Source organism: Microcaecilia unicolor, chromosome 3 (assembly GCF_901765095.1).
Source record: "Microcaecilia unicolor chromosome 3, aMicUni1.1, whole genome shotgun sequence".
NCBI classification, from domain to species: domain Eukaryota; kingdom Metazoa; phylum Chordata; class Amphibia; order Gymnophiona; family Siphonopidae; genus Microcaecilia; species Microcaecilia unicolor.
Window position 1 is genome coordinate 161,658,932 of NC_044033.1, and position 20,645 is coordinate 161,679,576.

General features: G+C 40.6%; 1 protein-coding gene across 1 annotated transcript in view; it reads right to left on the bottom strand.

Annotated features, from left to right (window-relative positions):
• Positions 1–20,645, bottom strand: part of PTPRK (protein tyrosine phosphatase receptor type K) — a 919,308-nt gene that overhangs the window by 25,770 nt on the left and 872,893 nt on the right. The window contains 6 exon segments of the mRNA XM_030196529.1: positions 1,218–1,391; positions 5,103–5,188; positions 5,191–5,251; positions 5,436–5,571; positions 7,297–7,451; positions 17,542–17,658. Coding sequence (XP_030052389.1) covers positions 1,218–1,391; positions 5,103–5,188; positions 5,191–5,251; positions 5,436–5,571; positions 7,297–7,451; positions 17,542–17,658 — 729 coding nt within the window.

Sequence of the window (20,645 nt, forward strand, 5' to 3'; positions counted from 1 at the left end):
CAGCAGTGGCGTAGCAAGGGGGGGGAGGCGGGAGGGGCGGTCCGCCCCGGGTGTCAGCTCGGGGGGGGGGGGGGGTGCTCCCTACCAGCTCCCCCCCCTCCGCGAATCGACACCTCCTCCCCCCCGACCAGCTCCCGCACCCTACCTTTAAAAAGAATATCGGGAGGCGCTGCGCCCTGCACATAAAGGAAATGTGGACTGTCGGGTCTTCCCTTGCTGTCTCGCCCTCCGCTGACGCAACTTCCTATTTCCGCAAGGGCATACACAGCGAGGGAAGACCCGACAGTCCACATTTCCTTTATGTGCAGGGCGCAGCGCCTCCCAATATTCTTTTTAAAGGTAGGGTGCGGGAGCTGGTCGGGGGGGGGGGGGGGGGGGGTGTCATCGTGCTGCACCCAGGGGGGGGGGGTGCAACGGCGAACCGCCCCGCCCAGGGTGGCAGCCCCCCCTGCTACGCCACTGCTCTGCAGAGATGACATATGAGCAACCTGTATGCACAGACCAGCTGGTCACCGACCAGCAATTGTCCTGTTATAATTGTCTGATATTAATGAGGGTGATAAAAAAATAAAGCCTACTATGCAGCAAGATGCTTTCTCACTGACAACTGAGACCTAGCAGACACAAATCTGTTCAGCTGGATTCTATACAGGTCCATGAGATTCAAGTTTCTTTACTGAATGTGGTGGCAGGATTGTGGACAGCATGTGCTAAATGTGGAAAAGGACAGTACACACTCATTTGTACCCTTTACACCTACTTCCTAAACTGTCTGCTAGCAGCTTGGCCAACGATGTGTTTTTTTTTTTTCACTCCATCCGTATCAGAGGTTGATGGGAGTAGTTGAAATCCCCACTGTTCTCGCCACAAACACTGATGGAGACCCACAGAATTTTAATTACTACATTACCAAACTTCCTTCTCTCTTTAAGCTGCGTAGTTAGGTACCACAGCAAGAGTGTAAGAACCAGCCTCCTGTCTAATAAGTCATAGAATGCTGCTTATTATTATTTGTAGCATTTGTATCCCACATTTTCCCACCAATTTGCAGGCTCAATGTGGCTTACATTTGCCGTAATGGCGGCTGCCATTTCCGGGTACCAGAATTACAAATGGTTTTGCGTTAAGGTGTATACATACAAGGTAACATACATGGAACGTAACATACATGGAACAGGTCATGGTATATATATAGACAAAAGAGATCAGCGTCTTACGTCCAAGAGGCCAGCATTGATGTAGTTGCTGCTTTCCCCATCAATTGTGATTAAAAAGGGCAGGCATCTGTCAGGAGGAAGCAGGTCCATGAAGCGGTTCTTCTCATGGTTCCTCGGAAGGCAGGCTATACTGCAGTCTTCAGCCTGAAGTCGAGGCGTCACAGAATTCAAGGTCTGGAGAGAAGACAGAACTTTTGTATAATATGACAGTAATGCCACTCTACTCTTTAAACACTGGTGTAGCTTGCATGCTTGCTTTTGGGGTGTGGGGTGGTGGGAGGGCACAAAGGGTGCACATCTCCTCCCCATGCCCATCCCAAACTTTCCTTGTCTCTTTAAATTTCCTCTAGGAAAGAACTTGTAACTAGTACAATTTTTAGACAATTCAATAGGCGGTTAAAAAGAAATCATTTTTCAGACTGCTTTATATTCAGCCTAAGGAAATGCTAGTTTTTGGAGGTGTTTCCCACAGACACAGCAGCTACAAGTAAGCTCATTAAATTCAGTGCCACTATGCTGATCCTTATCAGACTGCAGGGCAGGTGTCATACGCACACGAGCTAAGCTTAAGAATATGAGATTAAAAGACCACAACAAAGATATGCACCCAATTAAAAAAAAATAAGAAAGAAAAAACCCCAAATATGGCCATAAACAGCATGCTTTTAAGACTGATGAGATAGCTGGGAAGTCTGTGGGTATGTTTTACACATATGCACTCTACTAATTTTCAAAGTAGAAGTCTGCTTTTACTTTGAATACTACCTAGGGGAGAAAGAAGGTACTCAAACACATTTTACCTGCTAATGTGTGTGGGTAACTGTTTTTTTTTTTTCAACCCAACAGAACACTGGAAAGAAATTATATATAAGGAACCAAGAATGTCTGTCTGAGGCAAACTAAGACTCTGGGAGAAAAACTAGAGAATACACGTATCACTTTCACAAATTGACCAGATTGGACCAAGGGTACATGAGAGGTAAAGTTCCCAAAGAACTGGGCGAATGCATTTATGGGAAAGGACATTACAGCAGCTGCAGCACAGAAACAATGATACACTGAAAAATTGATTAAGGAATTGCTTCTTTCAAACTGTCTCTTGCCTCCTGGTCACAGATATTATACATACACATTGTGATCCACAAAGACGTATTTATACACCCACAGATATACTTACAGATACAATACAGTTACAAAGAAATAAACATGCAGAGGAGTTGAAAATAATTTAAGGCATGCCCCATGTGCTTTCCCTGCCATATGCTTCCACTGCTTACATCCCTCTGACCCTGCTAGGCTGGCTCTTAGTAATTCAGATTTCATCTTCCTTGTTGTAAATTCTACTGCAACACTTGGGGGTAATTCTGAAAAAGTGCGCCCTGTTTTCTATATAGAATACTAACGTTAAGTGCAGGTGCCTAAATGTTAGTGATATGTACACAACTTAGCCTGTCCTGACCCCGCCTATGCATATGCATACCTGTAAAATATGCAGTATGAAGTTATTGCACACATTCACAAAATAGTGCTTAGGAGCAATTTTTGCATTTATGTGCATATGGCAGTGGTCCCCCAAACCTGGTCCTGGAGGCACCTCAGCAAGTCAGGTTTTTGGGATATCCACAATGAATATTTATCAGAGATTTCCATGCACTGCCTCCACTGCATACAAATCTCTCTCATGAATATTCATTGCGGATATGCCAAAACTCTAACAGGCTGGGGTGCCTCCAGGATCAGGTTTGGGAACCACCGGTACATGGAATAACTGCATATATGAACATATGGATGCACAATCATTCTCATTCTCTCTCCCCCCCCCCCCCCCCCCCCCAGGATTCTATATATCACACCGAGATTACTGCACAGACATCGAAACATATTCCATAACAATGCGCATAACTTAACTGACAAGCTAATCAGCGCTGATAATTGGATGCTAACAATTATCAGCACTAATTGGCATTAATTAGAATTTGCATGCACTACTTGCTAAGCATATTCTGTACCATGCTGCGCAAAAATTCTAAGTTGCATAGTTGAAAAGTGGGCGTTTCTAAAATCTACGCATGTTGTTATAGAATATATCTGGTCTGTATCAAGATTTACACCAGGTTTTAGTTGGCTTAATTGACCACGACAAATTTATTCATGTGGATCAGCACTTGGCATATTCTATAAAGTACGCCTAAAGTAGCAAATTCTTTATAGCATACATTTCGATTTCCATGCAGAAATCTTGGCGCAATATATAGAATCTAATCCATAGTGTGTAAATGTTAGCGTCCATTATAGCATTACCTCCCAGTGATTGAGTCATATAGCTTTCTTAACAGTTGCTATGTATGGTAATACCTAGTGACTGAAGTGCATGGTTTACAACTGACTGTTGTGTGTCCAGCCCCTTTGTGCTAACAAAGTATGGCAATATTTGATGCCCTATGACAGTGACACTCTGTGGTTAAACTGTGAAATGTATTATTTGAAATCTGTTGGCAGTGACATCTAATGGCTTGATATAGTATCACACTTAGTTTTATTGTAATAGTCTTCAAAACAACAGAGTAATTGGAAACACTCCATTCAAACTTCTCCCCTCTGCCCCCAGGTGAAAAATACATAGATGCAACACACACACACACATGCAGAGAGGTTGGCTAAACTTCAATGCCCCCCAAATTATGCTTTTGAACACTCAAATGAATGTTTTAAGTACAAGCTATCACCTAGCCCTGGGCCATGAGAACACCTTATCGCTGTAGGTAAAAATGTTATATGTGCTTAAGATTACCTGCACAGAGAGTGGACAGTTTTCTAAAAGCACATCTCTATAGGATAAAAAAAAAACCCACACTGTTTTAGCCATAGAAACGATTTGTAAAATTACTCCTTTCTCAAAATTACCCTCAACCAACAGTATAAGAACTAGAGGATTGCTCATGTACATTAACAGCCCCATTTTAGAGAGGACATAAAAGTTGGAATTGAGGTGTCCAGGTCAAGACATCTCTAGAACAGAATCTGCTGATAGGAGACTATTCTAAAATACGGGAGAAATGGATTTTATGGACTGATTGCGGGTGGCATAAATATTCATTTTAGAAAAAGAAAATGTTGAAAATCTGCAGATAAATGTGTTTGTGCCAGCACATACAAGTTTATCACTGTCATTTTACAAATATAACACGTATTTTCCCAGCACAGTCACAGAGACCGGTTTCTCTTGCCAGCTTGGCAAACTGAATGAGGGAGTTCCCTGATTTTATGAGTACTCTACCGCTGTCCAGCCCAGCAGTTGCAGTGACAGTGCTCAAACCACAACTTTCCCACATCTCTCTGAAACCCAGCAAACATACAGCCTAACTCTGGCCACTAGATGTCACTGTTGCAAGACAATAGACTTCTTAATATGCCAGATGTTGATTGGGGGGGGGGGGGGGGGGGGGTCTCTCTATTGCAGGGTCTTCTAGAAGTAGGAAGATCTAGGTTCTATACAGGGTGAAGTGTCCCAGCAGTAGGTAATGGAACCCACACAGGATGGCTTCATACTGGACTTAGTGTTTACGAATGGGGAAGCCAATGATCACTGGATGGTGTGGTTTAATATTAAGACAGGTGTGGAGACAGTTCATTCTAAAGTGAAGGTTATGGACTTCAAAAAAAACGTCCCTTTCATGAGGCTTTGAATAGTGCTTGGCCACAATCCTTAGACCTCAGCTAGACTGGGGAGCACACGTCAGGCCTCAAAATAAAACCATGGTTTTGTATGCACATTGCCACCAAGCCACAAAATCCCCCAACCTCCTCTTTTTCTATTCTATTTATTTTATTTAAAGGAAATTGATGACAAGGGTCTAGGAGTCTAACAGAAGACTCTACAAATACCTGGAATTCATCTTTGAGATGTGAAGAGTTTGTTTGAGAGTCTATTCTAATCATGTCAAATATGCAGCTTTGAATTCGCAAACGGGTATTGCAGTTTCCCCGCATAAGCAGGCTTCCAGGATGGCATCATGGATAAAAATGTACTGCTCCTACAAATAAATAAAATAAAATAAAAATTAGTGTGATAAAATACCTGCTTATACTTGATTTCTTGTTAACTCTGGTGTACTTATTTAATAAACTTTTTTTCTCCAATAACTTAACAGTAACACTATGCTAGTAAAGTGAATATTGATTTAAGAACTACAGCCAGCAGGGGGCGGGCTGCCATACCTCTGTCTGAACCATGTTGATACGGCGAGACCGCAGTGCTTTGACACAGTTGTAGATATCCACAACACCTTCTCTGTCAGCCATGTCCAACATGATATCGATCACAATATAACAGCCTGTCCGCCCGGCACCAGCACTGGAAAGTGATGGGAAACAGGGTTACTGGTGTTCAAGATCAAAAGTGGCTCTGAATATAGACACCTCACCAGCAACGATACCAATGTTGTTATTTACCTATTGAGACATCTGGATAGAATAGACAAGTATTTCTGCACTTCAGAAATGTCTTTCCTGTTATCTGGGAGAATCTACAACTTCTTTTACATTCTCCCTTGCTCCCATGCATCCTATCATATTTAAACCCTTAACAATACAACACAAGCAACAGGTACCTGGCTCGCTCATTTAAACGTATTTCCCTCTTTTCCAAGCTATTATAGTCTGTGTGGTTACTTTCACTTTGAAAGATCCCATAAAATAGTACAAACCATATTTTCATGATAAAAATCCAGCAAAGTCTGCAGAGTGAAAAGTACATGCAGTTATAAAGTTACCCCTTTAATATATAGATTATAATAAAGTGCCTAAACCATCTATGTATTTTGGGGGTAATTTTATAACTGCATGTACTTTTTACTCTGCAGATTTTGCTGGATGAAAATATGTTTCTACTCTTCTGGGATCTTTCAAAGTGAAAGTATCCACACACATCTGAATTATAAGCTGTACATAATTTGGAAAATACAAATTATGCACATAATTCTACACAATGACCGCAGGAACACCTCCCCTACATCATGTGGAACGGCATTACACATTTTTAGCCATATAAAGGCAGGAAATTTTATGAAAACCCCAGCAGTTTTACTCAAGGAAACAGATGTGTAAACAGCTGTCCCTCACTGCTCTCAATGAAGTGTGTTACAAAAGAGTAGCAAAAAGAACCCCCCCCACACATAAATCCCAATAGTATGAAGTTAAAATGATACAGAGTTATACAAAATACAACAGATCTAAATTAAAGAGCACTAGAAATGCAACCATGCAACCCTGCTTCTCCCTCCTCCCACCCTATCAAAAAAAAAGAAAAAGTTAAACTCCTAAATGTTAAAAAAAGAAGATGGTAACAGGACAAATACTGAAACTGCTTAGTAGCAGACAGGAAAACTTCTTTCTTAAATCTGATTTTCCTTCCTAAATTTTATGTAATTCTGACAAGTGTATGACGTTTTTAAAATTTCTACCTACCTATCCATTGCCAGCATTACAAGTCAAAGTAGATCAAACTCCAATGCAGCCACTGCACTGACATGTGAACTGACTACTACTGAATCACATTAGGAATGGCCACATGTTAAGTCCTTCTTTTGAATATTTTCCATTAGGGGACCTATAATAGGCCCTTTATGACAAATACACTTTGCCTGTTTTGAATACCTTTTAGTGGTTTGCTTCCACATTAAGATTTTCTATAAGCCAGTTGGTCCACCCCTACTCCCTTGTGTCATTGTTTGTCCGCAAGGGAACCTTTCTCCTTTTGTTTTTTTCATTTCTGATGTGAATGTAAGACATTCATCTGTTCCACATAATTTCTCCTATACTTCTCGTAAAACAGACAGACTAAAACTGAACTCTATAATCCAGAAACAGGACTTAGGAAAGACAGCAAACAGATCTAACATATAGGAATATAAAACACATTAGCAGTATAATTGTTTTGGTAGCCTCTCTTTCTCACACCTTTTGTCAACTTGGTGCACACAAACAATGTTATTATCCTATATATGTGGGAAATAAAATGCTCTGCAGGAAGTACTGGTGCTCTGAATAAGGGCAAATAAAAGTGATGTATTGTACTTACCTGCAATGCACGACTATAGGTCCAGCACTAGGAGGGTTGGATTGTTTGACTCGTCGTATAAATGACAAGAGTCCTGTTGCGTGGTAAGGAACGCCGTGATCTGGCCAGCTGGTGAAGTGGAATTGTTTAACTTCACGGATTTCATTGTATCCCCTCTGCAGAAGAGCAGACCAAAAGAGACCATAACATTACAAGCAAGTTATGAAGTGCCTACATCAAGTCCACAATATAAACACACTAGTAAAAAAGGCCTGTTTCAGTATGAAAGGAAACGGGCACTAGCAAGGTTTTCCTCCCCCCCCTCGCTCTCTCCCTCTGTCCCCCCAAGTCCCATGGCCCCCTTTCCTCCCCTCCGTTTTCCATGGCTTCCTCCCTCCATCACTCACCTTCACTCTGTTGTCCCTCCAAGTTGCAGGCCCCCCTCCCTCCCTGTCATTCTCCTTCGCTCTGTGCTCCCTCTGAGTGCCAGTCCCCCCCCTCTAAAATCGCCAACCCCCCTCTCTTACCAGGGTCCCGTCGGCAGCATTGAAGAGCGAACAGACTCAGCGAGTGTACTGCCTTTCCTTCTCTTCGCTCTGACTTTGGTCCCGCCCTCATTTCCTGTTTGCGCAAGGGCGGGACCAGAGTCAGAGCGAAGAGAAGGGAAAACAGCATACTCGGACGTCAGTATGACGTCAGTGTTATCTACCACAGGTAGCAGACCACATCTGAGGGAGCCACGGTCCCAGGCAGCGTCAGAACGTTGGAGGTGAGAATTATTATATAGGATTTGTGCCTGCTGTCTGTATATTATGAAATCAGAGTGTACAAATCGCAGAAAAAGTGTATGTCCCAAGATGTCCCTCTACTTAAAGCACAAGTTCTGACAGCTGTAGGAGGAGTGTGCGTATTATTCCTTTTTGGCTAATACTTGTAAGAACTGTGAAGCAAAATTCAAGCTGTGTTTACTGACCACTTTTTTTAACCATAAAGTACTCCACATTTCAGAGTACCATACAGACATCAACATGCATTCTTTCTCTCTCCTCTACAAAAGGCAAATCATTACTCTGATTCTTCTTTTGAAAGTTCTGTGCAAGCACTGCTTCACCATAATAATAACAAAGTAATTGAGTGCAGTTCATACAGACTGCTCAGTTATCTGATCCACACCACTCAGGATACACATCAACAGTTAGCCACACAGTGCAATCACATGCATGATTTCTCCATCTTACATAACATAACATAGTAGATGACGGCAGAAAAAGACCTGCACGGTCCATCCAGTCTGCCCAACAAGATAACTCATATTTGCTACTTTTTGTATCCCCGCCTCCCAACCACCAGCCCCGCCTCCCGATCTTGACTAAGCTCCTGAGGATCCATTCCTTCGGCACAGAAATCCTTTATGCTTATCCCACGCATGTTTGAATTCCGTTACCGTTTTCATTTCCACCACCTCCTTCCTGTATGTACAAGGCCAGTGGAAGGTTATTTTTGGTGCTCTATGGAAATCTTCAGCCTTGCTCCCACCCCCTCAAAAATTAACTTTCAGGCCCATAGCCCTAGTTTGTGGATGCATTTTGCAGGGTGCTGGGCAGTTTGGGGAAGAAGATATTGTTGTGGGTGCATTTTGCAGAGTGCTAGGGCAGTTGTGGGAGAGAGGCAGTTAAGGATAGTTCTTCAAGTGGTGCAGTTTATAGATCAGTGGTTTATAAGGGGCAATTGCAGGGCACAGGGCCAGTTGCAGGGGGTAGTTCTGGGTTGGGGCATTTTGCTGAGGGGGGGGGGGGATAGTTTTGGGGCAGTTTGAAAGGGGAAAATCCCTAACTGCTATGTTCAATATATTTAAGTTTCTATACTGCAGAAGCTGCAACTCCTCCTCTCATAGAAATGCACTGGGCTTTTTTTTTTTTTAGAAGAGGGCTTCTTTCTCTGAACCCCCCCAGTCTGATTTGCCCCATTCTTCATGATCCCAATGTATCTTTTTGTTGGTTTTGTTCACAAGCCAAGTGCATATTTGGATGTTTCCTTTGGGTTTAAGGAACGTAGAGTTAATTCAACCATTAGGAAGACTAGGCAGTCATTTAGACTTGCAGATTTTATTTGTGGGGTTGGGGCAAAGAGCTGCTGGGTCAAAGCAAAAGCAAGTCGCTGTGATTCAAAGACCCGACCACAGGGAAGGTGAGCAATTTTCACATAGACATTTACTTAACTAAATGGCTTTTGGAAATTGCCCCATTATGTGTATGCATACAAAATTAAGTTGAATATTTAAAGTATGATGAGCAATTATGTATTTTTACAGGACTTTTGAGAAGGATGGTGTTGGGATTTCATCATTGTTGATTTTCATTTCCTAAATAACAGGGGGGGGGGGGCATGTAAGACTGGAAGACCACCAATGGCCCTGAACCTATCTAGAGAGGAGCCAGGTGAAGGAGTTGGGGATGTTGAGAGTTGTCTTGTATCACAGAAGAGAGCATATTCTGGAATGTGAGATGGGAGAAAAGATGACTTCAGTTAAGCGAGACTGGAGTAAAAAAAAAAAAAAAAGGGGAGAGTCCTGCATCAGAGGCTGTGAGGTGTCATCCAATGAGAAAAGACGATGAGGCTCAAAAGAAGTAAGAGAAAACACTTTCTGACTGAGTGGATGGATACCCAGAACAGAGATCCAACAGAGGTGCTACTATCAAGAACAGTCACAGAATTCAAACATGTTTAGGACACAAGGAAACCTTTAGTATATGGGGAGAAAAGAAGGTAGGTGATCATAAACAGAGTACATGTGACAACAAAGTAGAATGTTACAAATAGGCAGACTGGGTGGACCAAGTGGTCCCCTTTCTGCTACCTCTTTGTCTAAACTTAAACTTGATATATCACTCTTTTCATTGGCAATGGGATAGCAAGGCTTAGAACCTGCAGGCTTCCAATAATTCTTCCCACTGTCTTGGTCCAGGGCTGACTGAAGAATGAGTTTGGCTGCAGGAGAGGGTTGGAAGCACCCATTTCTTTCTGTGATCTAGTCACCTGGAATACATTTCTTAATGAACAGGCTAAAAAAAGAGTTGCATTTGCTCCTTCTCTAGTCTTTACAAACCCCACCCCCCAAAGCTGAAAATGTAAATACATCTTGAATAAAATTGCAACCCCCACTCCTTGAACTACAAAGTCCCAGGGGAACAGCTTTCAAATTAAGAAGCCTTCCCTCCCTCTATCTTATATGTGTCTCTTGAAGCATATGTATATCTCTGGGAAGGGGAGGGGGCCCGCAGAGCCTGCAGCCAACCAAGCTAGATGCGTGAGAGGAGCTCTAGGAGTACTAGATTATTCTTCAAGATTGTAGTGCCCTACAATTTAAGAATTGCTGGATTTGGAGACATCAAGGCAGCCTTTACCATAGCATTGGGTATTAAACAGCAGAAGCCTGATCCACCGTCGCCCAGCAAGGGATACAGATTAAGGTAAGGCGGCCTAGCTGACATCGTGGACAACTCCGCCAAATATCCACTATGATCAGATGTGAAAGATTTGAAAACGGACTTGGATGAACTACATACTAAATTACCCTCAATGGAACACTGTATAGAGAGGACTTTGAGACTCACCTTAGCCTGGATGAAGATTTTCCGATCAAACATAAAAAAAATGGATAAAACCCTACAACGAATGGAGGATAGCTTGGAAGATAACAGCAACAGGAATAGAAGGAATAACCTATGGATCATTGGTAACCATGAAGGAGCAGAGTGTTCCGATGCAGTCTCTTTTAATGGATCTTGGATACTCTCCATCTTGAATATCATTCAAGAGAGTGTTGGAAATGGAGAGTACACATCACGTCTCGGCAAAGGAAACCAGAAGGCCTTTTGTGGTAAAAATGCTGCGACATCACAGCAGCAGCTTTTTTGGCAAAGTCACAGAATAATTTTCACAGTTGTCTTTGTTAAGTCTACAGCGTAAGAGAGAAAGAAGTTTTCTTGGTCCTTTGACCGTGACTGAAAGCCCTCGAGGCAAGCTATGGTCTCCTCGTGCCAGCAAGAATGAAGGTGACCTACAACAATCCCACCAGAACCTTTGTTGAGCCTTCAGATCTGCAGAAATTTACAACACAAGAAAATGAGCAAGGATGCAACATGAACTAAGGTATCATCACTTTTATCTTAGCATGTTCTGAGTTAAATGATGAGTACTCAAGGCTCTTTCTCTGGACTCTGCTCTGCACAAAATTGCAGTGGCTTGTGGACACCCACCTCGCACTTTTCTTTCTGTTGAGAGTTGTTCTTAAAGGCCGGTGGCTCTGTCTGTATGGTTTGTTTTCTCTTAGAGAATGGAAAAAAACGCTTTGGTATCTTTTTCTTTTTGGTGAAACTCGGTCTGCCTCATGGCGCGCTATGAAAGGAACACCGCACACAGGAAAGGTTCTTTATCAACATTTTAAAAAGTCTGTCAGCCAGTTATAGACTATTGTAAGATAAAGCCTTCTTTTTACTTTATCTTGCCACTGTGGATTGAAGTCCATAGTGGTACCTCCTGCTCCTTTATTGTTGCTCTGATAAAATACTGATGATATTCGTGTTTTTCTTTTTTTTGGTAGCTTCTGATTTTTCTTATTCTGTGGTAACTTCTGATTTTTCTTGTTCTGTTTATTCTTGTTTTCTACTGTTATCACTTCTTGATAAAACTTAATAAAGATTTGAACAAAAAAGTGTCTCTGATCTCCTTTTATTAGGATGATTCAACCCCTTAACATTCCATGAAACAATTGTGCATAGGTCCCTAGTGGTTAGTGCAATGGACTTTGATCCTGGGGAACTGAGTTCGATTCCCAATGCATCTCCTTGTGACTCTGGGCAAGTCACTTAACCCTCCATTGCCCCTGGTACAAAATAAGTACCTGAATATATCTAAACCACTTTGAATGTAGTTGCAAAAACCTCAGAAAGGCAGTATATCAAGTCCCATTTCCCTTCTTTCCTCCACTCCTCCCCACTTGTTCTTTTCCTTCCCTTTCCCTCCCCCATCCTCCCTGCCAGATCCCTGGCATCAATCACAACAAGAGGAGTGATCCCACAGCCCAAGGACACTTCACCACACACCGCTTCCCCAAGAGTGCCATTAAGCTTTCCCCATTCCTCCTGTCTTCCCAAACCATATACCTCCTCCTGCTATCCTTGCACACTCCACTCCCCATTACCAATCATCCATCTTACACATCCCCCTTCTCACCAGAGTCACTATTTTCTAACATCCCATAATGTTCTCTCCCCTCCATACTCACCATTCTCTTTTCTAGTCTCATCTCATCTCTGGGCAGTATCCAGCTCTTTGTCCTTAGTTTCCATAGCCCTCCACAGTCTCTGACCCTCTTTTGTCACTTGTCTCCACCATAGCCCATCTCTTTCCTCTTTGTCCCCCTTCTGGATCAGTGTGTTTGTGCCTTCAATGCCTGCCTCCCTCATAGCTTTCACTATCTCCTCCAGTCCCCCATTCACCAATAAGGCCAATTCAAATGAGTAAAACCATCTATATTTGATATTTTTTTTCAGGCAACCAAGTTGTAACAGATTTCGGTTTCTTCCTTCTCTCCAAAATCACTGAAGATAATTCTGAGAAAATCATGACCCTCTCAATCTAGGTCCGGTAAAGATTCCAAGGTAGCAATGATCTTTAGCTTTGATTGAAAGTCTCGGACACAGATCATAATATCTCTTGGCAAGTTTGGGCAAGGGAAACTTACAGGCTGTATCCAGCTGAAACTATATGCATCCTTCCCCCTCTCACCTTCTCTCTAATATGGCTTTACAGATATGCTGTGCCATCATACAGTCTTTGTATTCAAGCAGCTTATGTACACTCCTTATCTGGAGATTGGGTCATCTAAACTTGTTGTCCAGGTCTTCTATTTTATCCAGCAATGATTTCTGTATGTCACCTAGCTCCTCATTCTACCCCTTCAGTTTGTTCTCTGCCTTCTCCAAAAATAGGCCGATTTCTCTAAACTCAACATGACGGTCTTTTATACTCTCCAAAAGCTCCTTTTTCATATCTCCAAAATCAGCTCTTAAATTGTTGAACCACTTAGGCAGTTACTCTCTCAACATTGAGCTGTGTGCCACTGTCACTCTTCTCACTTTCCTCCTCTCACCATCTTGCCTTCCTCATGCTGGCAACACATTCTCGACTTCTATGTGAACTCCCACAAGTCCTCAGATTTATGGCCATCCTGGATTGCAGCACATGCTTTGGCTTGATTCAGATACTTCACTCACTCTAGTATTATTCATCTTCTAGGTTTTAGTGCTCTGGTCTTTGGAGCACCACTTTAAGCATCTTCTCCAAATTTTGCTTTAATTACTTTTTGAATATTTTTATAATTTCTTTTTCATGTTGAAAGTATAGATTATATTGCAGAGATCAGTAAAACAAACTTTTGTTGTAATACATTTTGAATTGTAGTTTTTAGACTGCAGAATACGAAAAATGTACAAGAGTGTTAAGATTTTTAGAAGGTACTGTATCAGCTCATTTTAATGTGGTAAAAAGAATGAATTAGCAAGGCTTCATGCTTGCTACACACTTTGCAGTCCTACTACCCACTTTTCCAATAGGGTATCTGAGAAGTTCTGAAAGAAGAGGACATTTCTCTGGGTAAGTGACATTATTTTGCTCTGTGCTTGGTAACTTAAAGATTGGGTTTAAAAGAGGAATGGTAGGTTATTGATAAACAGAATTAAAAAAAAAGCAGTGAACTTTATTAACTAGTCTCCATACCCTTTTCCCCCAGTTTTAAAACTTTAATTTTCTGCCACAGCATTAACAGATAGACTCTAAAAGGCACAGCAGGGCCTAGTTCAGCCTTAGAAAAAAAAAAAAAGAGAGAAGAATTATTAACTAGTTTCCATAGTGTACAACTCTTTCCCCCATAGTTTTAAACTGAAACATTCTCTAGAGGTAGAAACGTAACAGTCAAGCATATTAAAAAAGGATAGTAGCAACGTCCTAAAAGAAAGTTATTTTCTGCTCTTTGCCTGCTGAGAGGTAGCACTGCTACTGACCTGAATTAGGTGTTAAAGTGTGACGAAACAGAATATTTGCAAAGGTTACTAAGGGCAATCTGATTACTGGGTTAGCTTCAAAGGGTTTGCCTGAAGCAGTCTCCTTAGAATCCAAACTATATAGACTGAAGCCTAAGTAATAAGATGGGAGAGTTAGAATATATTGCACTAAATTAAAAATGAGATACAACAGGCATCTCTGAGAACTGGTGGAAGGAGGATAACCAGTGGGACACTATCTTACCAGGGTACAAATTATATCGTAGTGATAGGGTGGGTCAAATTGGTGGTAGGGTAGCATTGTATGTTAAGGAGGGCCTTAAATCAAATAGATTGAAAATTCTGCAGAAAATAAAACACATCTTGGAATCCTTACGGATTGAAATTCCATGTGTAAAGGGGAAAGGATAGTGATAGGAGTGTACTACTGTCCACCTGGCCAGGATGGAGAAACAGATGTAGAAAAGTTATCAGAAATTAGGGAGGCTAACAAACTGGGTAACACAATAATAATGGGTGACCAATTACCCTGATATTGATTAGGTAAATGTACATTAGGGCATGCTGAGGAGGTAAAATTCCTTGAAAAAAAAATCTAGGACTGCTTTATGGAGCTGCTGGTACAGGAGCCAAAAAGAGGAAAAGAAATCTAGATTTAGTCCTTAGTGGTGCACATGATCTGGTGCAGGAGGTAATGGTGTTGGGGCTGCTTGATAAAAGTGATCATAATATGATCAGATTTGATATCGGCTTTGGAGTATGTACACACAGGAAATCCAATACATTAGTTATAACTTTCAAAAAGGAGACTATGATAAAATGAGAAGAACGGTGAAAAATAAACTTAGAGGAGCAGCTGTGAAGATCAAAAATTTACATCAGCGTGGATGCTGTTCAAAAATACCATCCTGGAAACCCAGATCAGTTATATTCCATTTATTAAAAAAGGAGGAAGGAAGGCCAAGCAACAGCCAGCATCCTTCAGAAAATGGAAGAAGGATCCAACTGAAAATAATAAGAAACAGCATTAGGAATGGCAAGTCAAAATGCAAAGCAATGATAAAGAAGGCAAAGAGGGACTTTGATAAAAAGAATGCGCTGGAAGCAAACAACACACAGTAAAACTTTTTTTTTTTTAGGTATATTAAAAGCAAGAAGCCGGCAAAAGAATCAGTTGGACTGAGGGGTAAAAGGGGCACTCAGGGAAGACAAAACCATAGTGGAGAGATTAAATTAATTCTTTGCTTCAGATTTCACCGAGGAAGATTTGGGAGAGATAGCGGTGCCAGAAATGGTATTCAAAGCTGATGAAACAGAAAAACTGAATCAAATCTCTATAAACCAGGAAGATGTAATGGCACAATTTCACAAACTGAAGAGTAGCAAACCTCAAGGACCGGATGGTATTCATCCGAGAGTACTGATAGAATTGAAAAATAAACTTGCAGAACTATTGTTAGTAGTATGTAATTTATCTTTAAAATCAAGCATGGTACCAGAAGATTGGCCAATGTAACGCTGATTTTTTAAAAAGGCTCCAGAGGTGATCCAGGAAATTATAGACTGATGAGTCTGAAGTTGGTTCTGGTCAAAATGGTATAGACTATTATAAAGAACAAAATTATAGAGCATATTCAAAAGCATGGATTAATGAAACAAAACCAACATGGTCTTAGTGAAGGAAAATCTTGCCTCACCAATCTATTACATTTATTTGAAGGGGCGAACAAACATGTGGATAAAGGCGAGCCAGTCGATATTGTGTATCTGGACTTTCAAAAGGAATCTGACAAAGTACCTCATGAAAGACTCCAGAGAAAATTGGAGAGTCATGGGTTTGGAGGTAGTGTTCTACTGTGGATTAAAAACTGGTTAAAAGATAGAAAACAGAGAGTAGGGTTAAATGGTCAGTATTCGCAAAGGAGGAAGGTAGATAGTGGGGTAACCTAGGGGTCTGTGCTAAGATCGTTGCTTTTTAACATATTTATAAATGATCTAGAGATGGGAGTAACTAGTGAGGTAATTAAATTTGCTGACAACACACAGTTATTCAAATTTGTTAAATCACAAAAGGATTATGAAAAATTACAAGAGAACCTTATGAGACTGGGAAACCAAATGGCAGATGATGTTTAATGTGAGCAAGTGCAAAGTGATGCATGTGGGAAATAGGAACCTGAACTTTAGCTATGTGATGCAAGGTTCCACGTTAGATGTCACCAAACAGGGAAGGGATCTAGGTGTCATCGTTGATGATACATTGAAACCCTCTGCTCAGTGTGCAGCAGCGGCAAAGAAAGCAAATAGAATGTTAGGTATATTTAGGAAAGGAATGGAAAACAAAAATAAGGACATTATAATGCCTTTGTATTGCTCCATGGTGCGCACCTCGAATACTGTGTGCAATTCTGGTCACCGCCTCTCAAAAAAGGTATAGTGGAATTAGAAAAGGTACCGAGAAGGGTAACGGAAATGATAAAGGGGATGGTACGACTTCTCTATGAGGAAAGGCTAAAGTGTTTAGGGCTCTTCAGCTTGAAGAAAAGACATCTGAGGGGAGATGTGATAGAGGTCTATAAAATAATGAGTGGAGTGGAACAGGTAGACATGAATCGCTTGTTTACTTCTTCCAAACATACTAGGACTAAGGGGCATGCATTGATGCTACAAAGTAGTAAATTTAAAACAAATCAGAGAAAATATTTCTTCACTCAATGTGTAATTAAACTCTGGAATTCATTGCTAGAGAATGTAGTAAAAGCAGTTAGCTTAGCGGGGTTTAAAAATGGTTTGGATAGCTTCCTAAAAGAAAAGTCCATAAGCCATCATTAAGATGGACTTAGGGAAAATCCACTGCTTATTTCTAGGATAAGTAACATAAAATGTATTGTACTGTTTTGGGGTCTTGCCAGGTACTTGTAACCTGGACTGGCCACTGTTGGAAAATAGGATGCTGGGCTTGATGGACTATTGGTCTGTCCCAGTATGGCAACACTTATGTACTTACGTATCTCTGGATTGAAGCTGCAGCTTTTTGAGTACCAACTAAATACTCTACTGTCCAGCTAAGAGAAAAGTTGCTCCTCTGTGCGGCTAAGATAATCCTATATACTTTATCAAGGTGCTCATCTCCATCACCTTATTACAGCATCACATTATAGATCAAATTACCAAAAATAACTGAAAATTTTATAATGCTTACTCTTTCGAGGGTGAATGTCCGGATCACATATTCTGCAAGTGGCTCCATTTCCACACATGTAACTTTGAAATCACCATAAACTTCAGTGTCATCCGGCCAGTATTTATAGCACTTCACCTAAATTTAAAAAGAAAAATAAATAAATAAAAAGATTTCATCATTTGAAAGCAAAAAGCACACAGTAATTATATACTCATTTTCCTCCCTCCATTAAATAACTCAGGATTGATTTCTGCCTTTATATAATGCCTTATTTCTTATCCTCAAGGAGGAACTGCAAGTCATGATTCCGTATTCCCACCTTAACACCTGGAATGCTTTCTTACATGAAAGTAGAACTGAGTGGGCTCTCTGAAACCCATTTTCACTAATTACTATTCAACTGCAGGTGTCTTCTTAGCTGCTAGACAAGGACCTGGAAAGAATGTTATCTTCAATATTTCCTTACTTTGAAACAAAGAGCAGAGAAATAAATAGTGAAAGACATCTTCATTTTAAAGTTAAGTAAGGGGTTCTGTTACTAAGGTGCAGTAATGAATTTACCGCACACTAATTAAGACACCCATTATATTTTTATGAGCATCTTATCATTTAGCGTCGCTAATCATTAGCACGCACTAAATCTGTTAGAGCACCTTAGTAAAAGGAGCCCTCAGTCTAGCTGAAACTTATTGAAGGGGAAGGAAGTACTACAAAATATTTTACAAAGAAAGAATCTCTCTTATCTGGAATTTTCCCCATTTGTTTTCATCATCTTCTCTAATTGTGCTTAACTTATGGCAATTCATGTCTGCAGAGCTGGTGTAAAGAAGAGTGTCAGATATCCTGGGGATGTTATGTTATCAAGGATTTATCTCTTGCCAATTCTCAAACAATTTAGATTCGAGGTGTTACATTAAAAAACCAACACCAGATATTAAAACATTACAAATAAAAACAAAATAACCAAATTACAGAGTTAAGCAGGTTTTCAAAACTTTATGAAATAAATAATAATTTTTTATCAAGTGCAATTCAAAAGGAAGATCATTCCAGTAATGAACTGCCAAGAAGAAAAGGTTGCCTTGAAACTTAGGAAAGGCTAATAATAAATGTTTATACTTTCTTAAAGCTTTCTTAGATCTTAACACAGTTACCAGCTGAGAGCCTCCTTCAGGACAAATACCATCCAGAAACTCGAATACCAGACAAAGTACTTTTTAAAGATAATCCGAGTCCTCATAGGCAACAAAGGACTCACATGATCTAACTTGTTTTTTTTTAAATATTAACCTAGCAGCAGAATTCTGAACTAACTGAATTGTTATCCACCTGGGAACAAATGACCTAGCCAATAACACCCCACTTGTAGGGCAGAGAACTTTCCCGGAACAGGGAGAGGAGTTATAATCGTTGGTACAGATTATAATTTTGTTCTAAAGTTCTACATACTTTTGGAAAGGGAGAGGAAAGATTACAAATACTGACAATGGCAATAGATGGCTCAAAGCCTGGTGTAACCAAGTAGGTCCCAATAGGAGGATGGGGCAATGCATGGAAAAACAAGACCATATTGTAATGAAGTGCTGCATCTCAGTGTGGCAGGAAAAAGAACCCTTGGTGAGAAATTCAGACGATATGTTTCTACACGTTTAAACTAGAAGGTGAGGTGGAGCATGGAAGCAGGTCAATTCAAGTAGTCTCTCCCAGCAAAAGACAAGATGTGTTAGTAGTAAAGAAAGCAATGAAAACAACAATCTTAGCAATTTACTTCTTAGCAGCACAGTAGAAGGTGAGACTAAACAAAAAATTATACAGAAGATGAGTGCCACTGAAATGTAGCTGGAAAGCAATGACCATAAACACTCGCAGTCTAAGCAACACAATTCATGATCTCGAGTCCTGATGTAAGAGGCAGATTTAGATATTGTTCCTATCATGGAGACATGGTTCACTGACTCCCATGAATAGGAGCAACAGGACAGTGGAGACGACCTAAGAACCAGCGGGCAGCCTGAGGTATCTTTGAAAGGGACCTTTATTAACAACTGCTCATATAACATAGGTGGAAAAGCACATTACTACTTAAGGGACTCGACACGGGCTGTGTTTCAGCTGTACTGCCTACATCAGGAGTCCAAATTTAAATTCAAATGTGCACATATCAGATGTAAAGGGTTATACATGCACCAATCTGCAGTATGAAACCACCTTCATCACTCTGATTTTGGCCTCCTCCTCCTTTAGGTTCTAAGTGTTTTCACTGCCCTTCCTGCAAGGTCCGAATAGGAGTGATGGAGAAGCTTTCATACTGCAGATTGGTGCGTATATAATCCTTTACATCTGATATATGTACATTTGGTTTTAAATTTGGACTCCTGATGCAGGCAATACAGCCAACACATGGCAAAATTTGTTTGACTTAACTTCAAAAAAGAGTAGGGAAGGAACAATGGGCTTTCAAATCATCGAAGCAGATCTGCAGGAATAGAAGTATATGAAAGTTTTACTTTTCCCATGCACCTTCTTACAGCCGCGTCAGTAGAGGGTTCAGTTTTTATCAGTTTCAAACCACAATGTCCAATTTGAAAGAGGGTTTTTGTACAACTGAGAGATAACAGGAGTCTGCATATCTGATGAATGCTGTTATCTCTCAGTTGTACAAACCCTAACTGAGAGATAACAGCATTCATCAGATATGCAGACTCCTGATGCAGCATATGATTGCTGAAACACGGCACTGTAGTCTTACTATTGGCCTCTCAATAAACTTTCATATATTTCTATTCTTGTGGATTTTGGTGAGTTGGAAGTCCATTGGTCCTTCCCTAGTCTTTTTTCAGAGTTTGGACTTTGCTTCGGTAGGGAATTCACCTCCCTCCTTTCTAAAGATTTGTTTGAGACAATTCCCAAAAGTTGGCAATACAAAAATTAGAAAGATTACAATGGATCCCAATATTAAAAATATGCTCTGGTATTGGTCAATTAGAAGCACGAAAAATGAAGGGCCAAGCAGAGTACATTTGAAAAAAAATTTTTGCCAGCTGATATATCTGAATTTACACAGAACATCCTGATAAAAAATTGCAAATTTATATGCACATCCATGCAAATCTGCTGAGAAC